This window comes from Cricetulus griseus, chromosome 4, assembly GCF_003668045.3.
Source record: "Cricetulus griseus strain 17A/GY chromosome 4, alternate assembly CriGri-PICRH-1.0, whole genome shotgun sequence".
Taxonomy (NCBI): domain Eukaryota; kingdom Metazoa; phylum Chordata; class Mammalia; order Rodentia; family Cricetidae; genus Cricetulus; species Cricetulus griseus.
In genome coordinates, this window is record NC_048597.1 from 196,800,663 (window position 1) to 196,823,138 (window position 22,476).

At 39.1% G+C, this 22,476-nt stretch overlaps 1 protein-coding gene and 1 pseudogene across 1 annotated transcript in view; both read right to left on the reverse strand.

Moving 5' to 3' along the window:
• Me1 (malic enzyme 1) overlaps positions 1–18,956 on the reverse strand; it is a 111,469-nt gene extending 92,513 nt beyond the window's left edge. The window contains exons 1-3 of the mRNA XM_027411007.2: positions 18,796–18,956; positions 3,208–3,341; positions 1,308–1,457 (exon numbers count right to left, since the gene is read on the reverse strand). Of these exons, the coding sequence (XP_027266808.1) occupies positions 1,308–1,457; positions 3,208–3,341; positions 18,796–18,873 (362 nt within the window). The 5' untranslated portion in view covers positions 18,874–18,956. The remainder of the gene's footprint in view (positions 1–1,307; positions 1,458–3,207; positions 3,342–18,795) is intronic.
• Positions 18,957–21,255: 2,299 nt separating this feature from the next.
• Positions 21,256–21,410, reverse strand: LOC113835229 (annotated as a pseudogene).
• Between the last annotated feature and the right edge of the window lie 1,066 nt (positions 21,411–22,476).

Below are 22,476 nucleotides of genomic sequence, written 5' to 3' on the forward strand. Positions count from 1 at the left end.
CCAGGTGTGGTGGCACATGCCTGTGATCCCAGAAAGTGGAGGCAGGAGAATCCTATGCCCTCTCAAATTCTGAGGGCACCAGGCATGAATGTGGTACACATACTACATACAGGCAAAACATATCATAAAATATAATAAGTGAATCTCTAAAAGAAATGTAAAAGCAGATAAATGTTAAGAAGTGTATGAATATGCATTCAACATCACTAATCATCAATGAAATGCAAATTAAACCCACAGTCAACTATCACTTGACATCTGTGAAAATGGATATCCTAGGAATGATGAGACATTTTGTTTGGGATATGAATGAAAAGGAAATTCCCCAATGATGGAAGCAAGGGAAATTAATAAAGCCAGTATAGAGAACAATGTGAAGGGTCCTAAAAAAATTAAAACTAAACATCTGTTAATCTCACTACTGAGTATGGCTCCAAAGAAAATGAAATCAGTCTGTCAAACAGGTACCACTGTAAGTCTGTCAAATAGATTCACAATACACAAGATACAGAATCAAACAGAATGTCTGTAACAAATGAATTAATGAAGATACACATTGGGATACTATTTGGCCTTAATGATGGAGGTTACCCTGTCATTGTAAAACCCTGACTGACCATGGAAGACAATGTATTAAGTGAAACAGCCAAACATAGAAAGGTAAGTACTGTGTGGAATCTCACCAATGTGTGCATCTTAAATAGTCAAACTCAGTGCAAACAGCAGAATAGAAGTTACTAGGGGCTAGAAAACTTGGTGCAAGATTAGGAGATACCTGTCATATAATGCAGAATTTCAACTAGATAAGGAGTCCTAGAGACCTGCTGTGTACCAGTGACTACAGCTAATGAAAACATATTTTTAATTATTTAATTATTTACATACTTAAGATTTAAGTATGAATGTATATATGAACATGAATGCAGTTGCTCTGCCCAAAGAAGCCAAAATAGAATGTTGAATCCCCAGAAACCGAAGTAACAGACAGTTATGAGCTGCCCAATGTGGGTGCTAGGAACTGAAACCACTAAGCCAGCTCTCCATTCTCCAACATATTATATTCTTGAAATTGCTAAGAGATGGGTTTCAGTGTTCTTGTCAAAAATAACTGATAATATATACTTCAGTCAGCTCAAATAATTGCCAAATATAATTGGTAATATATATATGAATTTGTTCCATTTAACAATTTCCTGGTTTATACATGTTCTGTATGATAAACTAATACAACTCACGTCAATTACAAAATTTTTAAAAATTACAAAGAGACAAAATACAAATTGTATTTAAAATAAAAGTTTACATACCTTGGCTTCCGAAATGCCAAACTGTATTGCTGGCATGCAAGACCCACAGTGGGAGTATATACGATAGGCATAAATTTTTCAATATTAGACATCAGCACACTATAAAAGAGCTTCTCATTTCTATCTTGCAGATCCATCAACAGAAGATACCTGTGGAAATTGGATGCAATTAGATCTATATCCAACAGTCAAAATTCAATAGTAAAAATGGCTACTAGGAATCTAATTTCAACCAAGTATAAAGTACATCTTTAGTCAAGTAGAAAGCATAAATAATCAAGCCAGGCATGGTGGCATGTGCCTCTAATCCTAATACTTGGGCAACTCAGGCAGGATTGAATATGAGGACAGTTTTAGCTACACAGTGAGGCCCTGTCTTTAAAAAAATGGCAACAATCTGTAGACATAGACTTTAAGGGGCTGGGGAGATGGCTCAGTGGGGAAACAGGCCAGGTGCAAACACGAGGACCTGAGTTTGGATCTCTGGCATCAATGAGAAACCTGGGCTCAGTGGTCCATATCTATAACCCAGTGCTGGGGTTACAAACAAGTAGATCCCCAGAGCTCAGTAGCCATCCAGGTTAGTCAATCAGTTTGCTCTAGGGTCAGTGAGAGACCCTGTCTCAGAAAATAAGGTGAAGGATTAGAGAGAAAGATATCCAATGTCAACCCTTGACCTCTACAAGTGCAAGCATGTGCATGCACACAGGCACAAATGTATACATACAAAAAAGCAGCATGTCAAAGAACAAGGAAACACAAATTGGATTGCTACCATTCAAACATTACCATTATATAACATTACTACAATGTTGTTCAGTACTTGAGACAGACATAGTCCCTATTTTATAAAGAGGTAAAAATATCACAGTAGAGTTTAACCACTAACTTAAGGAAACTAATGGCCCTTCTTTCCTTCCTTCCTTTCTTTTTTTGAGACACTGTCACTGTGCAGTCGTGGATGGCCTAGAACTCACTGTATAGACCAGACTGACATAGATCCACCTGCCTCTGCCTCCTGAATGCTGGAATTAAATAAATGCAACTCACAGCCAGCTCTTAATGACCTTTCTCTGTGTAGAGGCATTTCTTGTCTACCTTTCTATGAATAACCCTTTTTGTATTACCTATACCTTCAATAAAATTTAAACTACTGTGGACAACTAACAAGTCTTGAAAAACTGTGTTCAGTAACATAACAAGGCCCTTTGCACTGATCTCTGGTGTAGGTTAGACATCACTTAAGTGTGTGATTGTGTGCAGGGAGCTCAGTCTCCAATGTGCCATCTGGAACAGGACTAGGAACTTCAAGAGGTGACATTAGCAGAAGGCAGGTCACTGGAAAAACTGTCCTCAAGCAGGACTAACACAGTTCCCATGAGTGTTTCTTTCAAAGGAAACTTGTTTAATGAGATGGCTACCCTTCCAGCCATCATATCCCAGCCTGCTGTCATATGGATGGAAACTGTGCCCTGTAGGAAGCACTACAAGGCCCAGACTGTTCAGGGCTGAAAGCCTGCATCACTCCACCAGGAGGAGGCAGTAAGGAACACCAGTAAAGACCAATGATCAGTTTCAGAAATAAGGACAGAAATTTTTTTGGATATTTCTTCCTTCTTTTGTTAAGAATATTCATGCTTACATATAAATTTATTAGTAAATATGAGCATATATAATTTTCTCATAGAAAAATTACCTTGAGAAAGGTAAATAGAATAAATTCTAAAAATATTTCATTCAAATGATCCTAGAGTAATGCTTTTTAAAAGAAAATCACTGTATTTGCAAACAAATTCACCTCAAGTTAACTATCCATTCCAAGTCATGTAATAGCTCAACTTTCTTTTACAAAACAACAGGGAAGAGTGTTGTAAGAGAACTGTGTTCATAAGTGTGTTACCTGTCAAAGTCAGAGTTCAGGCGCTCAAAATTCTTAACTACTCTAAGGACCTGGATCTCCTGACTGATGAAGCTAGGTGGCAGCAATCCATGAATGTTGAGCTGTTGTCTCTCTTCCAGAGTAAATGCCAAGTCCTAGGGGAAAAAAAAAAAAAAAAACGGAAAACAATGATTTGCAGAGGTGAAAAAGATAAATAGCACACAAGTCCACAGACTCTGGGGAGGGGAGAGTCGCTGGGAGCACAGACAGCCACCTGTGCATTAACCATCTGCTTCCTTATCTACAGAACCTAAGATGAGAGTAGGGAATGGACAGGAGGAAAAACACAAAACTGAGAGGCCTGGGAGATAGAGCGCTCAGCCAGTAGAGTGTCTGCTGTGCAAACATGAGGAACGGAGCTGGGAGGCCCAGCACTCCCATAAAAGCCTGGCCTCGTGGCACATGTCTGTAACCAGGGCAATAGGGGAGGGGAGACAGGTGGCCTCCAACTGGCCAGCCAATCAGTGAGCTCCAATGTCAGTGAGAGACCCTGTGTCAAAAAATAAGGTTGAAAGTGATCAAGAAAGACACCTAATCTATCTCTAGCCTCCACATTTACATGTGCACACATGTGCATGCAATTCCACATACACAAACACACACATACAGTATATACACCATATATACATGTGCACACAAAATAATGAAAGACACAATCATTAATGTCAGGAAATAGAAAATGGATAATTATCTATTTTTAAATATGACTAGAAGTAGGTCAGCTAACACCTGTTGTGCTTCCAACTGTGAACTAGGTCAGGAAATAAAGTGCCCGATTCTCAGGGACCTATTCCAACCCTCCATCTCGGGTTATATCCTACTATCCTTATGCAATCTTGGTTACACTGATTTCTCCCCGAGCCCAAATGCAGCACAATTTTATTCTTCCATTCATGGCGTCTTCATCAAGAATGTTCTTGGCACCATGCACTTCGGATATAAGACCTGGTAGACTCAAGCTAGATCTGACTTGAAAGCCTCCTACCTGAGGACTAGCTTTTATAGTATTGGAAGGCACTACACTAGTTTCCAAGAGAGGGAGAAACCAATAATCCTACCCAGGTATAACACTTATAAACCACAACAGTGACCATCAAGGCAAGATATCCCTAAGGGTGAAATAGTGACACACACACCACACACACACATTCCTTGTTAGTAACCAACAGCTCTGTGATTGGATTTAATGCCCACTTAACTGAAGAGAAATCATTTCTGATACTAGAAATCAAGGGCGAGTAAGGTCATGAATCTTCTAGAACCTTCAACTGCCAATTTTACTAAAACACAGTACATCCTAACTGCATATACTCTGGTTTCTCTTTAGATCCTATAAATCTTTCACTTTTTACTAAATATTTATCCTTCTACCCACAGGTAAATGGAGTTCTTACCACCTATCAAAGACACTTTGCTTTGTAACAGATGGAGACTTTTATAGAAACCAGTCAAAATGCAGAGAACAAGTGATCAAAGAATGCCCAGCCCCATCTGATACATCCATAACCCAACTCCTGCACCTAAAGTTCAGAGAGCATCATGGAAGACTGAGATGAATGATGGTTAAGAAACAGGGGACGAGGAAATACGCTGTGAGATTTTTCTCTCCTAAAATGACAAGGAAGTTTCATTCATGACACCTCGACTACTATATGGCTGCCTAAACAAGACATGAACTAGTATACCACTCATGGACATGACAATGTAGAAGGGGGGAAATCTCACATGGTTCCACCCATAAACAAAGAACTACAAGTACCTAAGGAATGTTGAAGGGGAGAGAAATACTCTTCCCTAGGGATGATTCCAATTGGTCATCCTACACTAAATGGTCAGCCCTGGAAGCATATAGATACAACGCTAAATGGACTGAGCAGGTTGTATTTACATATGTAAGCATGTGTGTGGAGTGGAGACAGACACAATTTAAAAAGAGGGCAAGATTTTGAGAGGGAATGAGAGAGGGATGGGGAGGGGGAAATTTATGTAGCTACACTCTAACTTTTAGAAAAAGTCCTTCTGGCCGGGCAGTGGTGACACAAGCCTTTAATCCCAGCACTCATGAGCCAGAGGCTGGTGGATCTCTGAGTTCAAGACAGGCCTGGTCTACAAAGCAAGTTCCAGGACAGCTGAGGCTATTACAAAGAGAAACCCTGTACTGAAAAAAAACAAAATAAACAAACAAACCCCAAGAAAAGAAAGTCCTTTTTACCTGTTTCTCCTTTCAAGACTGACCCCAAGTGCTTGATCCTCTCTAAAGTGTTTCTAGACTTATCTATTTTCCAGACTCATCACCTGTTACTATTCCCATGTCAAACTATCTGTTTAAGTACACATATGTACTATAAAGTAATAGTAATTGTAAAAGGCTACAGAACTCAAGAACAGCAAATAAAATAGAAATAAGGAGTTGATACTAAATGTACCTAAAAGATCTGCTGGCATACACTACAGGAGGTCAAAGCAAAGAGGCCCAGCAGTGGCTAAGAGAACGATCTAGTAGACTAGGATGAGGAATCCTCTCCAGAGGAGTCCCTTCTATTCCAAGACTGGGCTACTGCTTCTTTGGGCCCATTATTAAGTGTTGACATGGCATGATGGATGGTTGGCTGTCTGACCTTAACAACAGGATTAGACTAGGATAAAAGAAACCTCAGAGAACTGTGTGCCCTTCTGCCATGTGAGGACACAAGATGGCTGTCTGTGTAGCAGGAATTGGATCCCCCACCAGATACTGAGTATACTGTCTTGACTTAGGGCTTCCCAGCCTTCAGGAATCAAGAATACATACCTTGTATTTTAAGAAACCAGTCCATGGTGTTTTACCTCTGTATCCCCAAAAGACTAATTAAGGTTGTACCTTGTGACGCTACTGTTTCTTGACAGTCCAATGGACAGAAACACATACACTAAATACACGAATGGTTCTGCAGCCATTCCCTCTGTTCATACAATAAGGGATAATGACTAAATGTTCATACAATGAGAAATAATGCCTCTAGAATCCTGCCATAATAAAAGCTCAATTTATTGCATACACAAAACAGGACATTTTACATATTTAATTTTAGAAACACCAATGTTTTATTTTGTTTTGGTTTGGTTTTTTGAGACAGGGTTTCTCTGTACCTTTGGTGCTTGTCCTGGAATCAGCTCTGTGGACCAGGCTGGCCTCAAATTCACAGAGATCTGCCTGCCTCTGCCTCTCAAATGCTGGGATTAAAAGAGTGGGCCACCACCACCCAGCTAGCACTAACGTTTTTGAGAACTGTAAAATGCTGTTCAGAAAACAAATTAGAATATTCATTCTGGTAAAATTACTTTTAAAATTAAAGCAATCAGAAAGGAACATTTGTTTAAGAATCATCTGTACAATGGAAGACATAATTCAACAGATTTTCAATTGCATATATTCTCACACACACACATATATATAATATATATGTATAATATATGTGTGTGAATATATATGAAGTATATATACCATATATGTGTGAAATATACATGTTATATATGTATGAAGCATATATATTTATATATGTGTGTAATATATATTTTATATGTATAAAACAAGAGAAATTGAATTTTTTTTTAAACTACAAGAAGGAAGGAAGGAGAAAAGAAAGGAGATGTTAGACAAAAAAAAAAAAAATAAATACAAATGTTATAGAGAAACAGTGAAGCACTGAATGTTATACATGGTGACAATGTGCCTGCAAAAATACCAACCAAAATACTGTATTCTGAGAACACAGCTTGTGGTCAGAGGTACTAACATACACTCCTTCACTCAAGTAACAGTGGCACTTAGCTGTCTTTCCTCAGACAATTAGCCAGGCCTTTTACTTATGTTTCCCCCCATCTGGTCTGATGGAACAGACCTCTATACAGTATACCATACACCATGTAAATGAGAATACCATCTGGAAATTTCACCATAGTCTTTGATGTTTAATAATTGCAGATTCCTATACTGTTCGCCAAATATTCACAGACACACTAAAGCACCAACTCATCTGTTTTTAAAAAGTAAAGATTATGGCTTAGAAATCTGGGGAAATGGGCCAAGTTAAAAGGGGAAAAAAATGTTGAGTTCATATCATTTCATGGCCCTTTAGGAGGTGAGAAAAAAATCAGTGATTAAGGAAACTTAAATCTTAGAATTTTAGGAAACTTTAGGAGGATACATGATTTTATTTAACCATAGCTTTTATTTACCATATTACTAGAGGCATCTTTTTTTGGACAATTTTATGGGAACTGATAAACAAGTCAGCCATGTCCAAAACCTGGCAGTGAAATGTTTCAAAGAAGTTGTACACTGATGTTACCCCGCATGGCCTGCACAACACACACTGGCCTCAAGGGCACAGACAGGGTCTAACTTGCGTCTGACTTCGGTCAAATTTGACATGGAGTTGAGAAGGTTAAATGTCCATAAACAGATCAGATTTCCAGACCACCTGCAAGGCTCACCCTCACACTCTAAGTCCAATCTGAGTTTTTACTCCTTTCTTTTTCTTTTCCTCCAAGACTCTTGCACTCCACCCCTAGATAGCAGGTCACTTTGTTTCACTGCAAAGGGCAGCCAACAAACAACTCTTCTGAATTCCAAATAGATTCCTGAGAAAACAAGCCTCTTATATAGAAACCAGAAGTAAATCACTATCATGAGGAGCTTGTATTAGAAGTCTATATGCAAACAACCACTGAAGGAACTGCGGAAGGGATTCATTGATTGACCAGAAACATCAGAAAACAAATGCATTTTGTTTCTTCAATGACCGTCTTTAATGTTCCCAGAGAACTTGTGTGGTTTGGATCCACTTGTCTCAGAATTATAACTAAAACTAAACCAAGCTGAACTGCAAAAAATTTAACCCACAAAACATCTCAAGACAGATAACCTACATAGGATGGTAACTGTAACAGGGCTCGATGTGTTTAACATAACTGAAATGAGAGGGCATAATTAGTTATGTTTGTTTATCTAGTGTCTAGAATACTTCTTGACACTTAACAGTTAACCCACAAACTGTGAATTAACTCAACCATTTTCTGTAACTAGACACTATTTTTTATTTCACAGAAAAGAAATACTACAAGCTACAAATGCAAGTCAAAGGTAACAACCACAAAGAAACTAATAACCTAAAAGTACTTCGAGTGCTCAACAGGGAAGACAAGTAAGGTGCCTCCATACCCAGCGGTGTTCATCACACATCCATGAAGACAGGTAAAGTGTTTTTGTTCACTCATTACACACTCATTGCTACAAAGGAGACAACTGCTGACACGTGGAATGCAAATTAATCTCAGATGCATTACATCAAGTGAAAGAAACCAGACTCTATTCATATGATGTTCTAGAAAAGCAGGGGCCACATGGAGAGAAGGGCTCACTCCAAAGGGAGTGGCATTTTGAGGTGACTGACTGCTTTCAATGGTGCTGGTTACATAGCACTGTACACTATCAAAACAATAGAACTAATCATCAAAAGAATATACAATATGTTCACTACACCAAATTCTATTAGGCTCTAGTCAATTCAGCAGATAATCTTTACTTAAAATGAAGAAATATAGTAAAAAGGACTAGAAGTTTGTTTATATATTGTTAAATATAGTGAGAAGGACTAAAAACACATTATTGATATATTTCACATTCCAATTTTTAAAATATCATTTTTGTCTAAATGAAATGTCTTTGATTCCTTTTTATAATCTATTGTTTAAACTGATTTATATAGTTTAATGCTACTGCAAATAATTTGACAAATCAATCTTAAAAATATTTCTTCATATTTAAAATATTTTAGAATTTTGGAAGACTTTTATTGCCATATAAAGAGGGGAATTTATATTTTCGTTAGTTATTATTCTAAGTCAAATAAATGAAATTGAAGCGATGTTCACAACTGTGATTCCAGCATGAGGAAAGCTGAAGACAGGATGATTGTAAAGTCAAGGCTTGCTGAAGCTACATAACAAGACACTGTCTCAATACAAGCATCAATGTTTTAAAAGGTTAAACTGAGCTTGAATTTTTGTCGTATCTTGAATTTACCAACATAAGATGTGCTTATGCACATCTTTTACATCCACAGTTTTTCTAATTCTAACTAGAATGTAATATTTCTTATATTTTTCCTAGTGGTATACAAGCTTATTCCTTGTGTTTATATGTTGGTCTGTGTATGTGTGTGCAGACCCACGTACACAGGCACAGGCATGTGTACGAAGAACAAAGGTCCACAGTGATTAGCTTGCTTCGTTGCTCTCCACCTTATGAGACAGGGTCTCCCAGTGAACCTGGAACTCATCAAGTCAACTAGGCTGCCTGGCCAATGAGCTCCAGAGATCTTCCTGCCTCCACTTCCAACCAGTGCTGGCGTTAAGAGACAGGCACCGCTATGCTCAACATCTTTACATAAGTGCTGGGGATCAAACTTACTATCTTCATACTTGTACATTGGGCACTTGACTGAACATCTCTCCTGCTTCCTCATTTTTCAAATTTTAGGGGGATACTGATTAAGGATTCAGAGTCCAGGTATGATGACATGTACTTATAATTCCAGCACTCCACAGAGAGGCTGAAGCAGGAAGAGTCAGTTCAAGGGCAGACCCAGGTGTGGTGGGGTGACTTTCCAGACAGAGGAAGGTGGATCTCTGTGACTCCTAGGTCAGCCTCGTCTACATAGTCAGTTCTACCTAGTCCAAGTAGGGACACACAGTGATATCTTGCCTTTAAAAATAAATAAAAATGAAAAGTGTTCAAAACCAGTCTGAGCTACACAAACTAGGCACCCCCACACAAACACAAAAAAAAGAAAAAGAAAAAAATTTGCGCAAATCTTTTAATGTAAAGTCTAGCTTAACCAACAAGTTCCAGATCACTAAGAGGCTCTGTCTCAACAACAGGTAGATGGCTCCAGAGGAATAACACCTGAAGTTGTCCTCTGGCCTCTACATACATGTACAAATATATGCATACACAAGCACACCCCCCTCCCCGGCACACACAAGATAAAAATCTTGCCACACCTACCCCTCAAAACAGTAAGCTATATTAAAACAAGCAAATACAGACTTACTTTACACTACACAAATCTGTCAGCATCTTAAGTACACTGTCTTTAAGAAACATATCTTGTATAACATATTTTTAAATAATTTCGGTATCATTGGTTTTGTTTGCAGTATCACATGCACTATTTATTGTAAATGGTGGTTTTAAGGTTTATGCACTTCAGCAAACTGTAAAGGAGCCTTTGGCATAAAACATGTTAAGAACTGCAACCGAAAAATATACTTCAGATTTTACCACGAGCAGCTTCCAAAGGGCCACAACTGACATGTGTAGAGATGTTTTCTAACTTAAGCTTGCGAGCTCATGAAGCTTGCTGCATTGGTCAGAATTCATCAGAAATACCATACAAACAAACATACACATACACACATATAGACACATATATAGGAGATTTATTAATTATAAAGGAACTATAATTGACTCACATGACTATGGGGGCAGAAAAGCCAGCACTACCTCTAGGAAAGTTCAGACCCAGGGGAGTAAGTGCTATGGTATCAGGCCTGAAAAGCCCAAGTGCAAGATCCTTAAAATGCTAATCTTTCAGTTTTGAGTTTATGGGAAAAGGGGGGAAAGACCCACAAAAATCACCTCATGTCCCAGCTCAAAAGACAGGCAGGAGAACCTCCCTATGTGGTGTTTTTATTCCATTCAGGCCTTCAACTTATTAAGTGAGGCTCACCCACACCAGAAAGGAGATTCTGTTTTACTCAATTCAAAGGTTAATCTCATCCAGAAACAGGACTACGACACTCCTAAAAACACTGACTGACCAAACGTATGGGCACCCCTGTGGTACATAAAGTTAACTGTAACACTCAGCTAATATTTTCCAACAAGTTACGTTGAATTCATGCTTAAAGTGCTGTGTTAGTTACATGTTGCTGCTGTGATAAAGTACCATAACCATAAGCAACTTGGAAAGGACAGTTTTATTTTATCTTCCATCTAATAGCCAAGGCAGAGACTCAAGGTAAGAACTTGGGTCAGGAGAATCCATGCAGGAACGCTGCTTACCTGCTTGCTTCCTTGGACTTACTCAGTTATCTTAGAGATTCCAGACCCTCCTGCCCAGGGACAGGGCCTCTATCAATGTCCCACAGACATGCCCCAATGATGGAAGCATTACCCACCTGAGCCAGGTATGTCAAATTGACAACCAAGATCAGTCACTGACAACCAAGATCACAAATGATTAAAAACACATTTTAGAACTGAGTAACACAATAACTGAAAATACTCCCTGGATGGTTTCAAGGCCAAAAATGAAATAGAGTAGGAAAAGTCAGGGATGTTCATGATTAATCGTTACAAATTAACCAACCTGATAAAGTTATGAAGTAAAACACTAGCAGGCCTTTTGTTCTGTATTTAGCATTTATTTCATCAGTCTTAAAAGGGAGAATGATGGAGTAGACTCAGTCCTTGCCGTGCAAACATAAGAACCTCATTTCATATCCCTGGCACTCACATGAAAGCCAGATATGGTGTCTGGCTATTTTAATCCTCACTCTGGGGAGGTAGAGACAGGCATTCCTGGAGTTTACTGGTCAGTCTGACTAGCCAATCAATGATCTCCAGGTTCAGAGACCAATCCTGTCTCAAAGAACAAAATGAAGAGCAATGAAGAAAACATCCACATAGATGTCTGACCTCTACACACAAATACACACGTGTGTGTGTGCATGTACACACAGATACAAACACCAAAAAGAGAAAAGAAAAAAGACTTGAAAATATTTTAAAATTTATGAAAATGTTACAAAAATATGTGAGATTACTGAATCATGTAGTTTTACAAAGCTAAGAACACTGACAAAGAATTCTCGTTGCAAAAATATTTATATTCAAGATTTTGAAAATGAAAAACAAGTGCCACCATTAAGACATACCAAGAAAAGAAATATACATACACATAATTACCCATAACTACAGCTTTCTCATCACAAACAAGGGAGACCAGGACGAAGGGGACAATGCTTGTAAATACTGGAGAAGAGAACCGGTAACAGATAATTCCATACCCAATGAAAACATGCTGCAGAAATCAAGGTAAAATAAGGACATTCCCAAAGAAAGGAAAATGAAGACAGCTGGTCGCCTGCAGACCTATTCTAAAAAGATTCTTGAGATGGAAGGGAAATGTCGCCTGAGGGAAATTTGGAACATCAGCAATCAAAGTAAAGAACAGAAGCTGTAAATATCTGGGAACTGTATCAGAGTCTCCTCTCCCTCCAAAACCCTTCAAAATATATATGGAAATTTAAAAGGATATAAAATTTTATCTTCTGCATCAAATATAAAGATGTGAATTGATACAACACATATGAATACACTAGTAACAGAGAAATGTAATGATGGGAATAGTTGACTAGTAAAATCTTAATGCTATGTAGACTATAAAAACAGGATTATTTCATTATTTCCAGAACTGGTAAAAGAAAATGACTATGAAAAGACATATAAGACTAAAATGCAGTTATAAATATTAAAACAATGGAAAAAGAGAAATCACAGAGTAAAAAAAATAGAGAGCAGACATCTAATAAAATGGTAGACATAGATACAAATGTAACAATTACATTAAGTGTATTTACACTTATTATTAAGTATTTACACTTATTAAGTGGTCTAAACACACAAATTAAAAGATACTGTCAGAAATCAGCAATGACTACTTAGATCACCCCTGTTTTTCACTTGTATAATTTTGTCATGGTTTAAGAACTGTCAACTCCACGTGGCAGCATGTCTAGCTATAGGTTGTAACCTGATGTTTGTGGATCCCTTAAAGCCAGCAATACCCTCATGTTCCATGTTAGTTCTCAAAGAAGGAATAATTGTTTTCCATTTTGCTGATCAATAAGCTGAAGTTTTCTGATGATTTGGAAAAATGTAAATTTGCCTGAGAAATTTGAGAATGAAATTTGTTTGATACATCCTGTACTGTGAGGTTTAAAGCTTCCTGTTTTAAGATACAAGGTATCAAATTTCTCCTATATGTCATATAGTGACTTAAATTTTTTAAAACAAATTTAAAAGACACAATTTAGTTTTGAAAATAAAAGTTGCATGTATTTATTTTGTATATTTGGGGAAATGTACATATTATAGAACAGGTGACTTTAACATGTGTGTCACCCCACGTACTTTGTGATAAGAACACAGAATTTAGGAAGGTGTCTCTAACATGAAGGTGGTTGTACATTACTTGTACATTGATATTTGTAACTACTATAACTTTATTCAGAATTGACTCATCATTATAAAGAACCCTTTCTCTCATTTACATTTTGTTTTTTATTTGGGGTGGGGTTGCTAGTTGACTTTTTTTGTCTTCGATTTTTGGATATTTTAGGTGGGACCTCACCGCCTAATCCAGGTTGATGCACAACTTACCATGCAGTTGAGGTGATTTCAAGTTCGAAATCCTCCTGCTTCTACCTCCATGTAATTTTTCAGAAAATGAGCTCTGCACTGGCTGACAGAGGACCTTCACATGTACTTTTTGTGTTTTTTCCAGGCCTTTGCTTGACCCTTCTGTAACATTTTGTTCTAGATACTTCTTTGAGACAGGGCATCATGTATCCCAGGCTGGCCTCAAACTCAATATGCAGCCAAGGATGACCTTATACTTCCAATCCTCCTGCCTTTTCCTCCTGGGTACTCGGTTTATAGGCCTGCACCACCATGCCCAGTTTATGCCAGGCAGGAAATCAAACCCAGTACTTCGCTCAAGCTAGGAATGCACTCTACCAACTGAGCTCTACCTCCAGCCCTGTTCTGGGTAATTCTTCTACACACAGTGTAGTTTGCTTGAGCTTTATCAAATAATCAAAAACAAGTTTTATTAATGCAACTTATTTATATCCACTGATCTGTCCAATATGTTTAATCATAATTCTATTATTACATTTACCATATGCCCTTCTTCTGTTATATACCTTAATCAATTCTTATAGTCATGGCATCAGGGTCTACCCTAAAGATCCCCCTTTCATTCAATTACCTATTTAAACCGTTCCTCTAAAATGATTATATTCTGATTATATTAGAATATATAATTAGCCCACCTGCAGTTGCAGCACTCAAGAGGCTAAGGCAGGAGGATTGCTTTGAGTTCAAGGCCAGCCTGGGATACACCAAGTGAGATCCCAGGCAGACATACTTCCCAAACAGCTATGATGGAATGAGTCTGAAGTGAGGGGTTGTGATTTTAACATAGAATTCTAGAGTAATGTAATTCACAGCATATAAAGACTTTTCTAATGTGTATATAACATTTTATAGGATAGATGTACTATGTCACAATCAAGTTGGAAAGTGCCTTTGAAGACTGAATAATTTTAAAATATTGTAATCTATTCTTGAAGGACCCTACTCTTAACACTGCACTCATTTTTTTTTTTACATTTTTTATTGTTTTACTCCACTTACAAGCTTAGACTAACAAGGACTAATGATAAAATAACTGTCTTCTGCCTTCAAATTTAAAGGCTCCAGGTGTCTGGAAACAGGAGCACTGCTGGTGACTTGGCCATATTACAAGTCCACCTCCACAGCCTCAGGAAAAATAGTGATTTTTCTCATATTCTATTGTTTAAAACAATTATCATTGTCTTAAACTACAGGTCCTAATCTTTCTTTCTGCTCCTAATCATAACATGCATTTCTTTCTCTTTTCCTCCTAACATACCCAAGTAGGTCTTGATAAACTGGGAAGCAAGCAGCTATGTAGCACTTCTCAGAAATTTACCTCTTAAGATTTCAAAGTGAATACTGCAGACAGAATTATGGTTTTATGAGAAACCATCACTAGCTACAACAGGATCAAAATGCCTAAAATACCTAAGTGGCAACGCACTCCTTTAATCCCAGCACTCAGGAAGCAGAGGCAGGCAGATTTCTGTGAGTTCCAGGCCAGCCTGGTCTACAGAGCTAATTCCAGGACAGCCAAGGCTGTTACACAGAGAAACCCTGTCTTAAAAAAAAAAAAAAAAAAAAAAAAAAAGGAAAAAGAAAAAAGAAAAAATGTTATCAATTACTGTTTTCCCACCATTGCATAAACAAGGTGAGTAATATAATTATTTTTATTGTACATAGAATTTTAAGTTTTTTACATCAGTTTATAAAACATAATTATTTGCCACATAAAATTTCTGAAAACATAGAGACACAAGTCATCAAAGTCAGAAGCTATCCTGAAAATAATAAATTTTAAATTAGATATATATGTAAGATAGGCATAGATAAGCATCTTAAAATTGTTCAGGTATGGTGGTTCACACCTGCAGTTGCAGCACTCAAGAGGCTAAGGCAGGAGGATTGCTTTGAGTTCAAGGCCAGCCTGGGATACACCAAGTGAGATCCCAGGCAGACATACTTCCCAAACAGCTATGATGGAATGAGTCTGAAGTGAGGTACATTGATTATTAGCAAATAATAAGGCTTAAAATATGAAGACCCTATGTCCCTGTTTTGTTTTTCCCTTCATGTCTACTGTTAACTTTGATTTTACCAATATTTACCTCCTAAGATTATCCACACGTAGTTAAAAATTCACAGACTATAAAGTTTAAGCCAAATTCTAACAGTTCTGACTATATTCCATTATACAGTAACAGATTCAAAAGGCTTCAGTGAAATGTGCATTACTTAGATATTCATGAATTAAGTAGATGATTATGCTTATGAGTATATTGTCTTAGGCTAATGGCAGAACTAACACTTTGGAAGCTGCCTGCAGTTGCTGGAAGGGTGGCGCACACCTTTAATCTGAGCAATGGGAGGCAGAGGCAGGCAGATCTCTATGAGTTCAAGGCCAAACTGGTCAGCACAGTGAATTCCATTCAGCCCAGCCAAAGCTCCACAATCAGACCTTAACTAACTAACTAAAATAAATAACTAACTAACTTAAATAAAAACTAACAAAGTAACAAATACAAAATACTATGGGACAACTGAGTGTCTAAGTGTAAGCATTAAATAATGGCAGTTGGAATAAGATAATTAGGAAAAGCTTTCCTAGGGAAATGATTACTGAATCAATTTCTATTTTACTTCTAGAAATTACACAACGAAGATGGAAAGAAGTAAATCGTCAAATTTATTTTAAGCTGGAGGCTAAATTTGAGAGTTAATTAGACAAAGCTGGGATACACAGTAAAACAGTAATTTTACTTCAACATAACAGGAAATAAGATAATAAACACCTGAAAAGCAGAAGGAGAAAGTGAATAAAATGTTAACTGGTGGAGATGTTTACACACACACACACACACACACACACACACACACACACACACACACACACACACACACACACACACACACACACACACACACACACACACACACACACACACACACACACACACACACACACACACACACACACACACACACACACACACACACACACACACACACACACACACACACACACACGGGTGCCTCTGTGAGCCACCTGATACGGGTTCTGGGCACTGAACTCAGGTTCTCTGCTAGAGCAGTAAGCACTCTTAACCATTGAGCCATTTCTCTGGCCCCAAGAGAGGTTTTCATCCATGCCTATATGTAAGGACATAGTACTAAGTGTGTCTTACCAAACGTAAGAGTCATAACCTTCTTCTTTAGTGTGGTTAAACAAGTCTTTCTACAACCAGGTGTCAGGCTAGGCTAGGCTATTAGGAGACATTTAGAGAGTTAAGATTAGCATCCCTTTGGAGTCAGGTCATCTCAAAATTTAAAAAATGAATTAAATTAAAAATCCTGTCCTACTAATGAAGACAGAAGACTCTTGAATATGCAGCAGATGAAGAAAATCCCAGTGATCTGCTTTCAATGGCATGACTCACAAAGGACCACACTGATCCTGAGGTTGAATAAGTTCATTTTATTGATTGCCCCAAAATGACCCAGATTTTGAGCCAATATTTTCCCTGTATTGGATATAATACAGAGAAAATGTGTGAATACATTAATGCTACACTTTTCTATCTTTGGTTCAAGATCTTTGTGACTGTGTTATCCTAAAGTTGGTATCAGCTGTTACGGGACAGGAGATTCGGAACACCTGTGCTAAGGGATGGTCTGGCCTGTCGACCCACTCTTAGCAAACATTTCAACCTTGACTTAAGAAAATCAAACAGGTTATACTACTCATGTGATCTTGTCAAGGCAACCCATAGTTTCATCATAAATTAGGGCAGGCAGGTAACACGTGAAAGTCTCAAACGGTTTAGTCACACCAAAGTTTACCTTTGTTCTAGTGAAAATGGACCTCAACCTACAGAGTAATAAAGGAAGAAAACTAATCAAACTGGCAATTAAAATTAACTTTAAGGGAAAAGTAAGTAGGAAAACTTCTATTTATACCATATAATTATAAATAGTAAATAATAAAAAATTTGTAAAAGTCACCACGAAAAAATTGGAAACTCAAACTAGCTGTAATGTACGAAATAATCACATGTGTTTAAGTTAATGAGGGGAAGGATGAGATCCACTTCTTCATGAAAAGGGGGTTCACTAAGGTGATAAACGATGAAACAGTCCTCCAATGCTGACACTCTTGTTCCAGGTACTGAATAAACAGGAAATGTCAGAAACACACACACACACATACACCCCACTCTAAAGTCAAACCACGGTATAAAATAAGACCTAGTTACTTACAAAACAAACAAACAAACAAACAAAAAACAGCAAAATGGTTGTTCCTAAGGTGTTTCCATTTAGGAGAGATCTTGGGGATGGGGTGGGAGGAGAGATGTTACAGCTTGTGAAGGAAGAATTCTGATTAGGGCATACAGTGAATTTCCTTTCAATAAAAAACAGAACCGGTTAAAGAAAAAAAAATTAACTTCCCAAAAGCTAGAATTTAGAAAGAAAAATAAATAAATGTCTTTATCGCAGTCTCCTGTAAGTTTTCCTACCAAGGCGTGCACACAGGGTCCAAGACAAGCCACCCACCATGCATCCTCAGCCTCTTGTCACCCCAGAAACCAAGAGGTCCTGGATCCCCACATCGTCGATGGGATCCCAGGCACTCAGAACCCATCTCTGTTCAGGCAGGGACCAGTAGGGTCACTTGTCTCCACAGCAGCCTCCAGTCATTGCCAGTCCAGTCACCTGTACAAGGATGGCACGTCGCAGCTGACCTGGCCGCCCGCCTGCCACCCTCACGGAAACCGCTCAATTCCCACACTGGTCCACACTTCCCTTCCGGGGCTGGGCGCCTGGTTCTCGAGGGAAGGGCAGACAAAGAAGTCCTGGGCACAAGTTACATCCCTCTCGGTGGTCCCCCAGTGGATGCTGAGGGGCGCGGGCGCCGGCTCCGCCGTGGCCTCCCGGGACGTCCCCTCGGTGGGACTCAGGTCCCCGCGGCCCAGGGCGGCGGGCGGCGGGGTCCAGGGCGGCTCTGGGGACGCGGGGCTGCGGGGTCTCGGGCTCACCTTGTTGAGATGCGGGTCCCGCGTCAGCAGGTAGCCGCGCTGGTGGGTGTGGCGGCGGCGTGGGGCTCGGGGCTCCATGGCCGGCACGGTGGCGGGGCAGGCGCGGAGTGCGGGCGGGCGGCGGGCCGCGGCGAGGGAAGGCCCGCGCGGCGGGGCGGGCGTGGGTGCGAGAGGGGGTGGCGAGGCGGGAGAGCCCCGCGCTAGCCGCCGCGCGCGGCCGGGCGGCCGCGCGAGAAGCGCTGAGTCACGGCGGCATCGGCTGAGCCGCCGTGCGAGCAGGCGGGGGCGGGGCGAGCGGGCCATCTGGCCCCCGACGGGTGAGGGGCGGGCCGCGTTCTCCACTGTGGTCCCCTAACCCCGTCGTTCTAGCTGCCAGCCATGCCCTGAGGCCTGATGCAAGAGGGGATGAACTTTGACCCAGAAAGCCCAGGCCTCGATGGCACTGGGCGACAGAGCGACTTCTCGCCTGTTCCTGAGTAGTATCTAATGGGAATTTTATCAGAATGGGATAAGAGCAAAGGTGTTGAGAGTGCACAGGTCCAGTGAACAGTCCTAATGAGTTTAAGGACAATTTTCCTTAGTGTTCTGGAAACCAAGATGTTAATTTTGGAAGTATGGTTCCTTCTTTGATGAAAGAGGGTCAGAAAAAAAGGTCTGCCAGTATTGAAATCCTGTGGTTGTATTATTGATGTTTATACTTGAAGATTCAAGGACTGGAGAAGTAGTACGATCCCACTCTGGCCAAGAGGAATGTCTGGAAAAAAACAAAAAAAAAAAACAAAAAAAAAAATCAAAGCAGCCTTCAGACACCCAAAACCTTCCATGCCCCTTTCTTTTCAGTTAAGTAGGATGGCCAAATTGTACTGTCTTCTCCTGGACACTGCAGGACAGTGTGTGGGATTACATATTGCCTTTACACCAATAAAGTGGTCTTTTTCTTCATTTCTAATTACTTGACTTGTCAGTACAGCGATAGCTTTTGGGCTCTGCTTGAATACAGAAGTTTCTTTTGGCCTAGTTTTTAGATTGAATACAATCAGCTATTTTATAGAGAACATTATATTATCATCACAGAGTTCTTCAAAAGCATTTCTTGCATTTAAGTTCACCTTTCATTGTGAATTTTACAATCCATAAATAATTAACCCCATAACATCTGAGAAGAAGGTGTACTTTACAAAACTGGCTCACCTAAATTAGAGGAGGCGCTTTACAATTAGAGTGCTTTGTGTGAGCCAAAACCAGTTTTAACAGCAGATCTGGAAGATGCTTAAGGGGCAACAAAACAAAACAGTATAATAAAGCTGTAATGATGTACATTTAGAGATGTTACTTGTCCATTTCTGTTTCTGGGACTTAAGGTAGCCAGGAACAATGATATAGACTAACCCACAAAGAGCATATGGTCTCTTCCACCAAGCCAACAGTACAAGGGGGGCAGGGAACCTCCAGAATAGGTAAACCGCATGTCTTTTACTTGTATGTTTGCTTTTCCCATGACAGTTCCAGTCATCTTGAATGGTTAGCAGCCCAAGGAGCTATTTTGTACCTCCACACACACTTCCAAAACAGACTCAAAAGAACCTATTTCCCACATATTGATAAGAATACCACACTTTTCACTCTTTTTAACCACTTGTAAAATTGGAATTTATTGTCAAAAATGTAGAAAAATAAGTACATAGATTTAAAACAACAACAACAAAAAACTCCTTTGCCTTCACTGATAAATTGTAAGAAACTGAGGTTTGCAGTGTCAACTTGCATAATTGATAATGTTAATGTTAAAAATAGGCACTGAAGAGAGAGCTCGGCAGTTCAAAGCACTTGATGCTCTTGCAGAGGACCCAAGTTCAGCTACCAATGCCCAAAGTGATGTAACTCCAGCTCATCAGACACTACATGCATGCAGTACCATACAAACATGTGGGCAAACACTTACATGCATAAAATGGATCATAAAAGAACCAAAAAGAATGTTAAAAAATAGAGGCTTTAGATGGGCTTCTCAGTGAAGCATGGCTGAGATTCTTACTCTGACCTCCAGTACATTCCCTTATCCCTTAATGTATTCAAAATACATTCAGAATGTTTGCTAAACATTTATCACGTACTAAACTTCATTCAGAGTTACCAGTACACAGACATACACTGGAGGGGACAGTCAATATACAGGAAAAGATGTAGAAAGTCCCAACATCTAAACTATGAAAAAATAGTCTATGTCAACAATTAGCAACATGAAGTCTCATTCTAAATTATGCTTTTCATTATTTTTTTAACACGAGATGTTTTCTATTTAAGTACTTGAAAATGTCTCTTAATGGTAGAAGCATTTTCTCAGGGGCAACTACAAGAGAACACCCATAATGCCTCACTTTACATGTATATAGCAAGCATGTCCCCCACTGAGGTAGTGCCTAATTTTACCTTTTTGTTTGTTTGTTTGTTTGTTTTTTGAGTGGGAAAATAGTTCCCCCATTGCTACAAATATGCAGCCAAGTTTCCCACATTTGGGGAAACCTCAGAGGATAGCAGAACTGGAGTGGAATGATAAGCCTTGTCCTAGGAAAACTGCCTACGTGATCATGGTATTTCCCCTGCCAAGTAAGTCTGTAATTTACCTTTTAAAATGAAAACATTATTAATTAAGTTGGATGTTATGTATGTTTGTTGTTGCTGTTTTGAGACAGTCTCCATAAATAGCCAAGTTGGCCTGGAATTTGTGATTCTTCTGTCACAGCTTCCCAAGTATTGGGATTACAGGTGTATACCACCATGCCTGGCTTCTAAACTTGTTTTAGGAATATAAATTTTACTTACCACATTAGGAGGTAGAGGCCTTCATGTGATAAAGCAGGATTAACTGACTTTATAAGCTTAAGTATTAACCTTGTGTGATTGATAGTATTGTGCTCAATTCTTCTCTATGTATTAAATTCTCTTTTATAATAAACTAAGTGATTTTTGAATTTGTTTTTGTTTGCATCCTATTTTAAAAAAAAATATTGGGAGAAAAGGTATTTGAAAACAGAGCCATGAAAGGATTTTTGTTTCATTTTGGGTTTTTTGTTGTTGTTGTTTGGGTTTTTTTTCCCAGATATCACATAGCTTCCCCGATATGTAATTTATCTATCTGGGCCTAAGGTCAGCTATGAAGTGTATGCTAAAGTTTGCCTTTCTCACTGCCTTCTCTAGGCTGAAGAGTAGGAGAGCTGCTCAGTCTACAGGAATGAGAAAGTGTGTTCCTCTCCAGTGTGGAAAAGCACAGAGAACATCACAGTCATGTACAGGACATACTCATTACTCTGTAACCTATTGCCTCAAGAGAGTAACAACAAAAATCAGTACATGCTCTCCTGTGGTTACTGTGCATGCCTAATTGGAGAATGGTCTGGTTTCTTAGTTCTGCCCCCCCCCCCCCCGGTTTCTCACATTGCCACACTGAGAGTAGTTCACAGGCCTGTAGAGTCCCAGCTACTCAGAAGGCAGTATTACTTGAAGGCAGTAATTCATCAAGCCAGCCAAGGGAACATAGTGAGAGCTTATCTCAAGAAAGAAGAAAAAGAGAAGGAGAGGGGAAGTAGGCTTAGAATAAAGTGTATCTGCCTGGCAGTTGGGGCCTGTTCGGTTACATATACATATACCCTGTTTAATTATATCTATCTTTGTCTCTGGGTC